We start from the raw sequence: 14,989 nt of genomic DNA on the forward strand, positions 1-14,989 counted from the left end.
AAGTAAAGATATGGAAGAGAGGGCGAGAGAGATGCAGAGGGACAGGTGCGGGTGGAGCACAGCCTTGGCCAAAGCTCTCGGGGAAGCAGGCTCATGGTTGTTTTCTCTGTCCTTTGGCAGATGTGACATTTAAATTGGATGATGGAGCCATCAGTGCCCACAAGCCACTGCTGATCTGTAGCTGCGAGTGGATGGCTGCCATGTTCGGGGGGTCGTTTGTGGAAAGCACCAACAGTGAGGTATGTGCCTTCCTAAAAGCCCAGAGCCATCTTTATGAATGAGTGGGTGCGTGTGTATTTATAGAAAGAGCTTAATGCCCCAGATGACATCAATTCTTCAGCCGCCTCTATGAAACAGTTCCCTGGGCAGTGCTTGAGGGTTAGGTCACCCTTTCCTCAATTTGGCAGCTATGAGGAGCTGTTGTTTATCAGTCACTTGTGTGTGTGTGCACCCAAGTGCTTTCCTCACAGCCCATCCTTTCATCCCCACATCTCTCCTTGCCAGCGAAGATATCAGCTGGACCTTTTAGCAAATGTCACCAGGCAAGGTACTATCCAAATCAAGTACAAGAAGGGGCGACTGTCTTCCAGAAGCTCAGGAAACTGAAAAGAGTTCCTCAGTCACTTAAGTCCTGGGCTCGGCGCTGCTGCTAACCTGACAGGGAACCTTAAGAAGCCACATCCTGGTGCCTCAGTATCTTCATTTGCCAAATGAGGGATGCACAAGATCATCTTGGAGGTTCCCTTGAGCTACAACACTCCCCAAGACTCTACCCAGACCTCTCCACCATAGTGAGGGGACATTCAGGTTGCTTAATGTGAGGAAACAGTAATGGAGCCAGTGGTTACTCCTGTGAACACACCTCTCAAAGTACTTAGGTCTAGTGCAAGCAGCCGGGTCACCTGTCAGCCGCTAGGCCTATCTCCGAAAAAAGGATGTCCTTGCAGCAGAGCAAGCAGTATCTCAGAGACCCTATGTCTTTATCTTCTTACAAACTCTGTTGGAAAAGAAAAAAAGAATTCTATGGAAGCACTTCTAACTTTAGGAGTGAGCAAGCATTTTTGTTGAGTTTTGCAAGTATTTTTTAACATCTTTTTTTCAGAAAACATGGGGACACCCCGTCAAGTTTATTGTCCTAAGAGGCTTGTTTTGCTTATCTCAGCATCGCTCCAAACTTTTAAAAGAAATACAGAAAACAATAGCTCTCTTTTCAAAAGGGGCACTCACACAAGAAATCTAAGCACCCCCGTGGTGACCCAGGAGCCTGGATTTGCATCCCCAAGTAGGGAAACAGAATCCTAGAATCACAAGCCTGGCATGGCTGGGGCTGAGAAGGTCACTAGGCCACCCTCCTGCTTCCAGAACAAACTGTAGCTGCTCCTAAACCAACCCCCAGCAAAGGCTGTCCGCTGTTTGGGGAAAAGACATTAGAATTATCCCGATGACCTCTGCTGGTGTCTAACAGCCTTTATAAATCAGGAGGTTCACTAATCAAAGTCTCTCCTGTACGGCCAAAGGCATTTTGGAGCGTTGTTACTGAGACTACTGCAGCATAGTGGCGGCCTCACAGCTAAGGGGCTGTGGAGCTCAACTCACAACTCCTTCACTTTCAAGTTGTGTGGCCTTGGGCAAGTGACTTAACCTTTCTGAGCTCCAGTGCCGCCATCTGGAAAACACAGTAATAACCCATAGTGTGGTTGTAAGATGTAAGAGTCAATACTTGCAAAGCACCTGGCAAGCATTAAATGAATGGTCTCATTTTGCCATTATTGTTGGTGGTGATGCCATTCTTTTACTTCCAAGAAGAATGTGGGGTAGTCACCGATTAGTAAAACCTCATCCAATTGGCATGTTACCCACTTCAGTAATCTCCAGAGATAAAGAGCTCGGAGGCTTGCTCCCCTTACTTTTCCAGCTCACTTAAATGCATGCTGATCGTGCAGCAGAGGGCCTGCTAGTAACCGAGCAGGGAGAAGTTGATCAAGGTCAGGAATCCAGGCAGAAAGGGACACTGTCAGAGCTGACCTCCCGAATGCTAATCCCCTTGATCCCTTCCCAGAATGGACCGTAATCGTCTCCAGATTAAAATGTGCAGTGGAGGTGACCAAAACAAAAACTTGGCAGTGAAAGTGAACGCACATGTATATATGGTGGTTTAATAGTCTCTCCTGGAGGCGGTCACCTGTTTAGCACAGCCTCCTGGAAAGACTAGATCACTCACCACGTAGAACTGTAGCTGAGACTAATAGGCATGTGTAGATTCAGCCCAGCTCAAAAGACAGAGACTATAGAACCAAGCAACCAAAGGTCTGTGTCAAAATTCTTTTAGCCAATATATTAAGAATGCCATGAACTGTTGATATTTCCACCCTTGCCTGCCCCTTCTCTTTATTTCCAGTGTAGACTGTAATGTAAGAGTTATGAACTGTAGTCTCAGCTTGACCTTGGGCAAGCAACCAACCCTCTCTAAAACTGTTTCCTCATCTGTAAAATGGGGATAACAAGAGAACTTTCTTCAAAGGGCAGATAAGGCATGAGAATTTGGTGCCTAGAACATACATGTACTCAACAAATGTTAGTGACTATTATCCTGGAGTATTTGTATTGAATTCTTTCCATGACAGATGGTTAAAAAGTCCTTGTCCCCTGACAGCTCTAAGTTAAAAAGCCCCCAGTTCCCTTTCTAAACTAGGAAAGTATGATACAGGTGGTTATAGGAGTAGGGAAGAGCACTCAGGTGAACACTCCATAAATGCTCTATGATTGACTTAGATATGTATTCACATGTGGGATTTGGCCTTTCAAGGCCACCTTTTATTGTCTTGTGAAAATCTGAAATTCTAACTTACCCTACGAAAATCAGCCAATTTTTTTTTTTTTTTTTTTTTTTTTTTTGGCATTAATAGAATTCACATCCATATCCGGAAAAGAATAAAATATGCTTATTAAAATTACTTTAACTTTTTTTGTCATTTAATATTCAAGAAGACACTGTATTTTACTTATATTTTTCCTCATTACTTTAAATGTAGCAGTAAGCATAATTCTCTCCCCAGAGGCACTCAGCAAGTGGTTCATTATAAATGCATGCCTGGGTTGTAGTAAGCAATGCTCTGGATCTAGAATACTTTTTCATTCTCTATGAGACCATCTCTAATTATAAGCCTAATAGTCTGAGCTAATCTTCCCAATTAAAATTTTAAACCAACTGAACTAAATATGGACATTGTTTAGGGTGGCATTATATTCTCTTTCATTATTTTTTTTTTTAAGCTACATCTAGCAGGTAGGATTCAAAATTTTTTATTCCATTTCTTGTGTAGCTTTATTTGTATTATTTTTTTAAGTGCTACAAAAAGGTCTGTCTGTTGTTAAACTGTTAATCATAAATGTCGAAATCACAGAAACAGGCTTTCAAAAAAAATTAGCCATAGGAAAAAAAATACATGTTCTGAAAGTATTTTTAGTTTATTATCATTTGATGGTTACTTCTAGGGATCTGTAACATTATTTGCCCCCCAAAAAATTCATTTTGAAAATGATTAATAATATTAAGCAAAAAGGAAACAGCAGGTCATGGGTGATTACAAATGTCAGAACACTCTGGGGACCTTGGGAATTTGGGGTCAGGGCACTCACTGGAATCTGGTATCTCCTTCTGCCAGAAATAACTTCTTTTTATTTAGGAAGTCCATTTTGCCATTTGTATTTCTAACAGGCCTTTTTTTTTCTTTAAGCAATGATTTAGAATACATTCTTTACCAAAAAATGCTAACATTAATCTGAATATTTTCAAAGCCCAGAGCCACAGTGAAAAAGAAAAAATTTTAGATAGCATCCATTCCAAATTCCTCCCATAAAAATATGAGGAAACTAAGGGTAGGAGAGGTTGAGTGATTTATCAGAGGTCATACAGCATTTTAGTGACATGTCCCTGGGGTTGCCCCAGACTTTTGCTCTGTCCCCAAAGGCATTGTTTTCAGAAGCAGCAGATATCCCCATCTCTGAGCGAGTAGGTGTTTGTAGGAAGCTCTGGGATTTCTTATATTAACAATTACTAACATCTTATAGCACTTAGCACTTCGTAAAATGTGGATACTTTCACTATCAAAATGGTTTAAATTTTAAAGTTTTGCAACTTAATTAACCTTCAATTATCTAGAAAATTGTACTAATCCAAACATTATTCTAGAGAAATGAAATGTCGTCATGTGTTCATACACACAGAAACAAGTTTGTGTGTGTATCTATAAATAAATTCATTATCTAAGACGAATGCATGTGTATATAAATGTCTATGTATGTAAGCATACACACAAGTATAACTGGTGTTAGACTCACTTGAATAGCAGTTATTTGTTTGTAGATACAGCTGGTTGAAGGGAAGAATACCATTCCAACATCTGTATGCTGCAGATGACCCAGCATGTACAATGGCTTATTTATTTTAAAATAATAATATCATTAATAGTTTCTACTCATCGAGTTCTATCTATTGTAGAGGTTATTCTAGAAACTTGAAAAGATCACGCTTATCACATCATTTATGTTAATGATCTATGCAGCTTATTTATGGAATCATAATTGTTGTTTTCACTGACCAATTAAAAGGGAAGGGTAAGTTTCTTGATATTTCTAGAAGTTTTTCTGGGCCTTCCCTATGATACATTAAGGGACAGCTCTACCTATCTGAAAGGATGTTTCCTCTCTGAGGTGTCTGTTGGCTGCACAGGAGAATAACATAGAAGTTTTCTATAGCTTAAACAATTCTTAAACAATTTCATAATATGCATTTTCCATGAACTTTTTGAAGAACCCTCATATGATATGTAGATATAATCATGTATATGTATATGTAATCATATATAATATATAGATATGTATCTTTATATGCATCTTTATATGCATTTATATTTATATAGAGATTTATTAAGTACATGAACCAAGAAGTTCATAACTGTTCATCCTTTTGAATGAGAAATCTAGTTCTTAAAAACCGTTAGTGAAATATGGTGCCTTATTGTTCTGTAACCCAAACCTTTGCCTACTTGCCATTAAGGGTTTCTAGTAGTGCACAGCAATTCTGAACGTAGACTTTAGAATTATACTCCCTGGGTTTAAATCCCAATCACTACTAACTATCTCTATGACCCTTGGACCCAAGACTTAACTCCCTGAACTTCAATTTGCTTGTCTCTAAAATGGCAAAAATAATAGTCTCTTCCTCCTAGGGCAGATATAAGGATCAAATTAAATAGTGCATGTGGAAAGCTTAGCACAATGCCTGGTGAATAGAAGGTCTTCAATTAAGAGTAGTTATTATAATCATCAATATTACCATAGTAAACACAATCTAGCCATTCTGTACTACTCCGGGGCCTGTCTCATGGGTTAAAGACTGAAAATAAAGAGTAGCTGCTATACAGCATACATCCCCGTTGATCCATACCCATTTGTCTGGAACTCTGCCTCCCAGGCAGGCCCTGACTCTCCAGTAAACTCTAGCATGCATGTGTACACACAACAACTACAGGTACTCAGGAAGGAGAGGGCGAGTCCTACAGGGGCCAGTTCACCATACCCAACAAACTACTCCCCCATGTGTCCCAGGCAAGGACTCCTTTGGATTCTCTGCTTCTACCAGTACCTGATAACATTTCAGTGGTTCCAAATCCATGTGGTTGTAGGAAAAACACAATAAAGCATATATATCGTGCTAGCATATACTGACAGAATGTCGAAATCAAGCCAGTCACTGTGGCAGCAAGGGTGGTTGCTCATCCTCTATTTTGACATCTTAGAGAGCTGGGCTCTGCCACATGTCCACAACAGTGTGTTTGCAGCTCCACTCCCCTCCCTCCAACACTTGTCATGTTGCTAGGAGATTTCTTTTTCCACAATAGAGTATTATAAGGTGCTTGGCAAGTAGGGCCCCTAATGTCATCATACATTTACAACCCATTTGTCTGATTTATAAATCCAAATAGCCATTTAAAAATTCCAAATGAGGCTTTGTCAGGCAACTCCACTCGTTTGTCATCTACAAATCAAAACTGTTATGTTTAAAGCCGTAAATACTGAATGACTTCTATGCACAGTCTCAAAGCAGGTGTCTGAGACTTGCCAGTATCAAGTCACACAGTTGGGATATCTATAAGCAGCACGGCCTGAAAATGTGCTCACTCCCTGCTTTCTTCAGCAGAATTTAGCTTTTCATATAATATTTCAGGTATATCTCCCGAACATAAACAAGATGTCAATGCAAGCGGTATTGGATTATCTCTATAACAAGCAGTTGTCACCTAACTTGGACCTGGACCCACTGGAATTAATTGCCTTGGCAAACAGATTTTGCCTGCCACACTTGGTTGCACTTGCAGGTAAGGCTGATGACTCAAGGCCATGCAGTGTCTGACTGTTATATTTATCAAAATCACATTTAAACAAAAATAATATTTCCAGGGAATAAAAATATTTTTTTTATCCCCAAAATAGGACTGTCTTATGCAGGGTGATAAGAATTGATCAAATGTATCAGACAGTCCAATTCTATTCAACAAATATTTCTTTAGCACCTACTTTGCAGCAGGTCCCGTTAGGTGACGCAAATGTAAAGATTGGTAAGGTATGACCTCTGCCCTTGACGCACATGCTCTATGCTAGCTGAATCATTTGTGGGCTATGGAATTTGAAATAAAACTATTCTGTCTGCATTATCCCCCTAATGTGTGCACAGATACTGTCTTTAAGAAAAAGGCAGTAGATGCAGTGGTTAAGAACAAAGACCACAGAGCCAGACTGCCAGGTTCAATTCCTGGCTCTGCCATTTACTGGCTGGGTGACATTGCCCTTTATTTGACTGTAGCTGTGTGTCTAAGCTTTCTCTCTCTTTAAAATGGAGATATTCTACCATAGAGTTGTTATGAAGATTAAATGAGTTAAAATATATATAGTCCTTAGAACAGTGTCTGGCACATAGTAAGCATTATGTAAGTGGTTTTCTTAAAGCTATTTTAGAAAATGTTCTGACATTGTCAGGTTCATTTTGGGAGACAGAGAAGAAGGGAGACTTGGCTTGACTTCAGAAAATCTTATGTATCATTTCTTGGTAAGCTGAAGCAGGTCTACATAGGAAATGTGCATTTAAATATCTTTTTCTTGAATTTAAATCTTCAGCTTTATTCACCAGAGGTGTCAATTCACAATCTGGGTGTTTATCACTATATTTAGTTGATTCCTGTTAACCAGGAAAGCAGAGACAGTGCCTGTCTTGTTCATGGGCCAGTCCCCTGCATGTAAAAAAGTGTCTGAGCATATTAAGTTCTCAATAAATATTTGTTGAATAATCCAGTGAATGAAGATGAACGTATGAACAAACCAACCAGTCCTATCTGCCCTCAACTTTTTGGCATTGTCTTTGGAAAAAAGATTTTTCATGCTCCAGGTTTCTGCTACACACAACTTACCAGAGAGCAACGTATTCTCTTCCCCCAATTTCTTCCCCCATTGGATAGAAAGAGTTGATACATCACTGTCAGATTTTTTTTTAAACTGTTTTTAACCAATATACCTGAAGTTACAGATCCAAATGAATGTACTACTTTATAATACTAACTCTAGGCGGCTTCAGTGGGCAAGCCCTTTTTTTTGCCTCCAGAAATATGAGTTCCAATCCATTTAACTAAACTATCCACAGGTTTTACAAGTATTTGTCCCTTGAGGATAAATTCAATCTTTTTGAAATGGGCAAAAGTAATTTGGAGCTCAATCTGTCAAACAGGGTATGTGATCAGTCTCAGAGAAAGGCCATTTTTGCTTAAATATTAAGTCTGGCAATGAAAACATAGGATTTATTTGTCCATAAAAGTTTTTTTTTTTTTAACTGACCCAAAGAAAGCTTCTTGTGTGACATCCAGACTTCCGCATACGTTTAGTTTTATTAAATGTTGTTATTGATGTTATGATTATTTAATGTACAGAAGATGGTTCCTTTAATCATTTATAGTATCTGGTGGATACTGTCTAGTATACAGTATTTAGAACATGGTGTTTAAAAATGAGTTTCTGACGTGAAAATGCTTTATGAGCCAGTGTTAAACGGATATTAAGAAACGTTGCAGTTATCTAAACTTAAAGAGCCTGGATGAATTCTCCAGGAAATTTAGTTCCAAATAGTTCTGTGTCTGTCAATCTGACTGAGGAAGGTGGTGCCAGAGATACCATTCAATTCCAGATGCCTTATTGCCCAGACATAGACATACCAACTAACAAGTATGCAGAGCCGGAGCAGAGAGTAGGCTTGATTTGGACACTCTCCTGCATTAGGAAAACATATGCAACGCTAGAGAGGACATAGGCATCAAAGAGCTAGAAATGCTGGGCCAAGGCGTACCCACATATGTCAATCCCAGAGGCAGGTGACAGCCCAGACAGAGGAAAGAGATGGTTAGCTCAGTACCAGAACCACAATTTAAATTCAATTTAGAAGCCTTGCACACAGCTCCCAAGCAGAAATGCCTCTCCCAACTGGGTTTTTGTTACTTTTGGCTGAAGGTCTCCCCAGACTTTATAATCGAAGAGGTTGCACAATATGTCATCCATTCGTAGCTGTTGAGACAGACGTGTGCATTCGCCTTTTTAATGTCCCACACAGACTTATTCCTCTGTCATGCAGTCTCTCCACTGTCATGGGTTATTGAGAATTGGACCGATACGAGCGGGTAAACTGTCAAACAGGAATGTGTCTAGAGGATTCTAGGGAGGTGCTAGACTGTCTAGAGCTACACTGTCCAGTAGAACTTACTGCAATGATGGAAACCTTTTATATATTTGGACAAACCATTGTCCAATACAGTGGCCATATGTGGCTGTTGAGCACTTCATGTGGCTAGTGTGACTGAGGAACTGAACTTTTAATTTCATTTAATTTTAATTAATTTAAGTTTAAATAGTCTCCTGTGGCCAGTGGTTACCATCCTGGACAGGACAGTGCTAGTATGTCTGGCTATCTCAGAAGCCCAAGCAAGAATCCCCAGAGATGTCAGTACGATGGCTGGAGACCAGAACTCTGCGTACTGAAAGGCACACATCAGAATGGACCCTGTGTCCAGTTCAGATGGCTGTCCAGAGCTGTGTCCTTTATTTCTTCCTTTCTTACGTAGTCCCAGAGCACCCTGCCAGGCAAGATGTCTGGTGCGCAGGGCATGGTTTCACGTCCTCCTGCCCCTCTCTTTCCTCAGAGCAGCACGCTGTGCAGGAGCTGACCAAGGCCGCTGTGAGTGGCGTGGGCATCGACGGGGAAGTGCTGTCCTATCTGGAATTGGCCCAGGTTTGTAACAGTTTGCTTTTCACCTTTTTAGTGTGTTCAACCAGTTCATTTAATGCTAATGAAATAGTCCACTGTTGCATCTGTCTAAATAAAGATGTCACCACTGAGTCACAGAGGCCCCCTGTGTACACTGAGATCTGAGAGTTTTACATTTCATGCACCATTCAGCTTGCTGGGCATCGTTTGAAAAAACAAGGACCCCACGCCCACACCAGTCCCACTGTCCCCTAAGGCATCGACTTCACACATGGAAAAACCACTTGGGACATGATGGGGGGTGGGGCAGGTCTCTCTCCTTTGAATTCTTGGACACGTATATGGCCAAGAGTAGACAGTTTCTAGAATTCCATGAAGCCTGTAATGCCCCCTGTTAACAAACATCTCACTGCAGCTCTCCTGGAGTTTTCTAAAATTAGTATTTTTTCATATTGATATGGTAATTCCATAATGCAATACACTCTTGCAGTCTTCTTCCAGAGAAGGACCAAGATTCAGTTTCAGCTTTATAACTGACGAACCTCCTCAAGGCACAAAGCTGCACTCTGCCTCAGTTTCTTCATTCAGAGAAATGGGGATGGTAATTCACACCCTACCAGCCTTACACATTATTGTGAGAATCACATAGTAGAGGGCGTTCAGGAGCGAGCCCTGCAGAGCAGAAGCCCTCTCACGACGCAAGGCACATGCGCAGCATGATCCAGCCCTGACGCAGACTAATTCATGAGGAGTTAACACTCTGAGAGAACTGAGAGCAAACTCTTCAGTCTTTTCTTCAGCCTGTTGGGTTTGGCTCTCTTTGTTCCCTGTGTCAATTAGGGCCATGGCTTACTAAGTCCCAGGCCAGGCCATTTAAATCAGTATTTCCTAATCAAGGGAGAGGAGGTGGCAGACAGCAGGTGTTGCCCAGGCCATTCCAACTGTGGCCAGAGGAGATGGCACAGGCTCAGAAAGGAGGGAGGTGGACTGGCCTTCCCAGCAGCCTGTTCATTCCCACTTCACGTGTAACAAATGTGTGTTATTTTCTCCCCAAGTACTGGCACCACCCTAGGCAGAGGACATGTACATACAAGCAGGAGATTAGATTCTCTGCTCTCAGGGCAGTCGGAGGCAAGGGAAAGAAAGAAACGGACACAAATACAAATTATGAAAATCCAATGAGGAAAACAGTCTAATAGCGGTTACAGTAAAAACCGAGAACAGACTCTACTGCAGTAGAATCTGCAAGTCCCCATCAAAACTGGCTGTCCACACTTGGAATCTGGCATCTTTTGAAACAGGCCTGGGGGACAGTTTATGACTTGAGCTCTCTCTATGAGTATTCCTCCTAGAGAAAACTCAAATGACCCAGAATTTCATGCAGGGCCAGTTCACTTGAGGTAATGATTTGCAGTTGTGTCTATTTGTTTGCTCTGTGTTCCCCCCTCTCTCACCCACCCCTCTCACCCCTACACACACACCCTGCAAGGAAATAATACAATTACTGCCAAGCTCTGACAAGCTGTGGCAGCAAGAGTTTAGCATGGGCTGTCCCAAGTCTAAGCTCGTTCATCAGACCCTAACCCAGTGCTGTGCTGGTGATTTCACAGTCAGCTTGGGGGCAGTGGGACTGATCTGTTGCATTTTCCTGTTTCCATGGTGTAAATACTCCCACTGTGGCCGATTATAACAACATGAAGTCACTGATGTCAGAGTAGGGAAGAAATGCACACACTGGCTCTCTTTGGTGGTACAAGCCAACCCGGCACACCACTGCTCCAATCTTATGTTCAGAGAGAAACCTAACGTCAAGAGAAGTTGGAAGCACAGTTAAAACTGTCTCTGATGTGAGGGGTTGTGATTTTCAGAGAGTCTCTTGAGTGGGTTTCTGAGGATTTGGCTTTTCTGTTGGCCTTTACAGTGGATACAGGCTGCAGAGGAACCATGCAGAAGGTTCCAGGCTTTCACCTGACCAAAGAAACACCAGTAGCAACAGACAACAGAACAGATATCTAAGGGCAGGGACAGAAAGAGTGAGGGGTGGGGGCAGTCCTGCCAGGTCTGGGGAGGGGATGGGGAGTTGACTGTCGATTTTTGAGCATCATGTCTTTTCCTGTTACAACTACCTCAGCTGCGACCTCCCTTTTCTGAGCACCTGCTCAGAAAGAAGAGTGGCATTTGGATCCCGCCTCCCCTGCCCATACCAAGCACCTGCTCTTCTTACATAACCAAAGGACAGGTGTAAGGACAATCACACATTCCGCAGTCTCCTCTTTCAGATCTTTGGCCCCAGCAAGCTGAGCTCTGACATGCGACATGGAATATTATTCCATTGCCAAGGCTTCCTTAAACAGAGATGACATTGCAGCTTTCTGCTCCTGGCTGGTGTCTTCCAGAGGCTGCGGTTGCTTATCACTATAGGGCCAAGTGGGGCAGAGGGCAAGGCATACTTTAAACTCCTGATCTGGTACAATTACTTTTGGTGCACCTATGATGGGAGGGTAAGGAACGGGTGTGCCCCCCCATTACACTTGGCGGGTATCTGAGCCATGGCCAAAGTCAAAGCACTTCGGTCAAAACAAGAGGTAGACTGAATTGGTTATATGGGCTCTTTATTTCTTTTCACCCTTACAATGGCTTCCAGTTTCTTTGTGGCCCCCCTTTAGAAACTCGAGTCTGACCCCCTTTTGGTCACTTTTCTGCAGTTTCACAATGCCCACCAGCTGGCCGCCTGGTGTCTGCACCACATCTGCACCAACTACAACAGCGTGTGTTCCAAGTTCCGCAAGGAAATCAAATCCAAGTCTGCAGGTGAGACTGTGCAGTTCCCCATCCATGCAGCTCTCCTCACCTCTGACCAAAGCGCTTCCCTTCCGTTTCCCTGGGAAGGAACAGGGTCACCTCATGGCGGTCAGATATTCATGTGACATGACATGGAATGCAGGCTGGGAATTCTTGTTGGAGAGCTTCATGCTTGAGGGATTTGGGTGGGCTAGGGCTCTGGGTGCCCTGCTGCAGAGCATACTGCAAGTGCTGGCTTCCCCTTGCCAAGGGAGGTGCCCTTAGGAGCTAGCTTACACTCTGCGATCAAGCAGGCCTGGGTCCAGGTTCTCAGTGCCCAGCTGCACGACTTTAGGGAAGAGATTCTACCTCTCAAAACTTTAGTGTTTGCAAATTTAGCCTGCACATGTTCCTAATCAGAGCCCCTGCCGCATCAGGCTGTTGAGAGGATATATGGCAAGCACAAGCACATAGGAATAGTTAATGAACAGCAGGTCTTACCATCAGCATCTTCCTTTCACCAGACAACCAGGAATACTTTGAGCGGCACCGCTGGCCCCCCGTGTGGTACCTGAAGGAGGAAGACCACTACCAGCGTGTGAAAAGGGAGCGAGAGAAGGAAGACATGGCACTAAATAAACATCACTCGCGACGGAAGTGGTGCTTCTGGAGTTCATCTCCCGCGGTCGCCTGAGGAGGGAGAGAGAAAGAAATCAGTAATCTGATACACCACTTTTCACAGCACTACTGTAAAATTAGTCCTCTTCTTAGAGATACGGTGTAGTTCAGGTTCCAGGCACTGACCTTCCTCCACTTCTGTGCATTTCTCTTTGTTAGGATCGAAGCACAAGCTCACCAGCAGCGAGCCCGACACACAGGGAAGCCAGTCTCGCTGCCTTCCTTCCACTGATAGTGTAGTTTTTGTTAGGAGGCTTAATAAACTTTAGTCTGTTATTTTGTTTCTTTTTATACAAAGAAAAAAAAATCCAGCTTTCATGTTTCAGATTCCAAATTGGAAAATATTTTTATATGGTCTCTTGTATTTTGTTGAAATGAAAAATACTATGTATTACTTTATTTTACAGGCCATAAACTGACCCTGAAGTCGCCCTGTGATTCTCTTCACCCACCTGACCACTGGGCTTTATTATGTAATTACAGGGTTATCCTTTTGTTGTGAAGTAAGGGATTGGACTGAAATCTCCCAAAGTGCAACTTGGAGAGTGTTTAATCTTTGTTCTGCTGAATAACATCGGTATAATAACCAAGGCAACTCGAAGAATGTGTATTTACAATATTTGCCGTGTAAGTGCTAGTAATTATATGTGCCATGTAAAATATAGTGATATCAAATATTCTGTTGTTTCAAATGTCTAGACTCAAGAGGATAATCTTTATAATCATTAGAAGGGCTTATTAAATCCCAGCATTATCCAGGGCAAACTCACTGGTGGACCTGAATATATAAGACACCATTAGAGCATTGGTGTTTGGATTGCTCAGTATTCCTTGATCTTGCCATGCTTCTGCATGCAGATTCTCCATTGACTTGAACTGAGATGGCAAGGAAAAAGGTCCCCAGACTCTGTCCCGCCATCTGCAGGCTTGTAACATCTCACCACCAGAAACAGGCTTCCTCAGGTCTCTCACCTGTGGCCAACTTCACTTTGTAAGACACGTATTTCTAACTCTTCCCAGGGAAAATTCATGTTGCTGCAGAAGTAGACTAAGGCAGACCACCCACGCCTGCTGAAATTCAGCAGGGCCTGTGAAAGCACAAAGCTGGAGGCTGGGTCCCTGCATTCTCCAACACAGAAAGGAATCTAAATTCCAAAAGTGCAGGAAATGGTGCTATTGTGAGTTAGTTCTGACTTTTCGTCATTCTGAGTTTTCAGTGTTAAAGTAGAAAGTGTAGAGCAGGGGAGCTGTTGAGAGGCAGTCAGTCATTGCTTGTCTGTAATGAAAATGTTACAGCATACACACACACACACACACACACACACACAGCATCTTAAGGCCACAGCTCCGTACCTGCCATGAGATGTCATGTGGCAGGGATTGGGACTCATTCTCTTGGGATGCTAAGGGCTGTTGGTTTTGTTTTTATTTTTTTCTAGCTTTTCAGAAGATGGGAAAGACAGGTGAGTTCAAACCCCAATACTGACAGCCTTTTATGCATTCGAAAGCATCTCTAGATTACAGATGGGCGTTTATTACTGGCAGTGGAAAGACATGAGATACAAGAGCTTGGAGAGTCCCCGAAATGCATCACCTTCTCGTGACGAAAGAAGGGGCAATAGAGTAGGGATGGTTATAAATACGTCTACCTTAATTTTTTTTCAGTAGGGTTGTAAATCATTAATGGAAGGAGGAAGGAGATAGAATGAGAGGATAAATGTCAAGACTCAGGAAGAATTGGCATGTATCCCATCATAAAATGGTAGAGGTTGAGTTTTCAGTAAGTAGTCAGAGTTGAATTTATACAACCAAAGCTCCCATTTGATTGTAATCTTGCCAAAATGTAATGGACATATAAATGAACTTGGGATATAAGCAATAATATCCACTAGTGTTATCAGCTACTGTAACCAAGTGGCTGGTTCATTTGGTTGATGCTGATTATGGCCTTTAACGATTGTGGTTTGTGTTTTTTATTTCACAAAAAGCCAATAAAATTGTTTAGCTACAAAATGCCTCCAGTTTTATTTTAAGGACTGCTATATCATGTGTGCAGTTTAATAGCTTTTTGAAAACTATCGGAACTTGAAAGGTGCTGGGTCATGGGGGCTTGTGTGTGCTCCAGTGACAAAGCAGTTTGAATGATTGTCATCCTTGCTTTTAGTGTTGTCAGCAGAGATTCCAATGCCGTGATCTAAGTAGGGTATCTTGCTCTTTTCTTGGCTA

General features: G+C 42.3%; 1 protein-coding gene across 3 annotated transcripts in view; it reads left to right on the forward strand.

Annotated features, from left to right (window-relative positions):
* The window catches only part of RHOBTB1 (Rho related BTB domain containing 1), a 60,748-nt gene extending 45,972 nt beyond the window's left edge, over positions 1-14,776 (forward strand). For all 3 annotated transcript variants that reach the window (XM_063102778.1, XM_063102780.1, XM_063102781.1), the window contains 5 exons: positions 121-239; positions 6,230-6,380; positions 9,240-9,328; positions 12,010-12,115; positions 12,610-14,776. In XM_063102778.1, coding sequence (XP_062958848.1) covers positions 121-239; positions 6,230-6,380; positions 9,240-9,328; positions 12,010-12,115; positions 12,610-12,779 — 635 coding nt within the window. In that variant the 3' untranslated portion in view covers positions 12,780-14,776. The remainder of the gene's footprint in view (positions 1-120; positions 240-6,229; positions 6,381-9,239; positions 9,329-12,009; positions 12,116-12,609) is intronic.
* The last annotated feature ends 213 nt before the right edge of the window (positions 14,777-14,989 follow it).

Source organism: Cynocephalus volans, chromosome 7, assembly GCF_027409185.1.
Source record: "Cynocephalus volans isolate mCynVol1 chromosome 7, mCynVol1.pri, whole genome shotgun sequence".
NCBI classification, from domain to species: domain Eukaryota; kingdom Metazoa; phylum Chordata; class Mammalia; order Dermoptera; family Cynocephalidae; genus Cynocephalus; species Cynocephalus volans.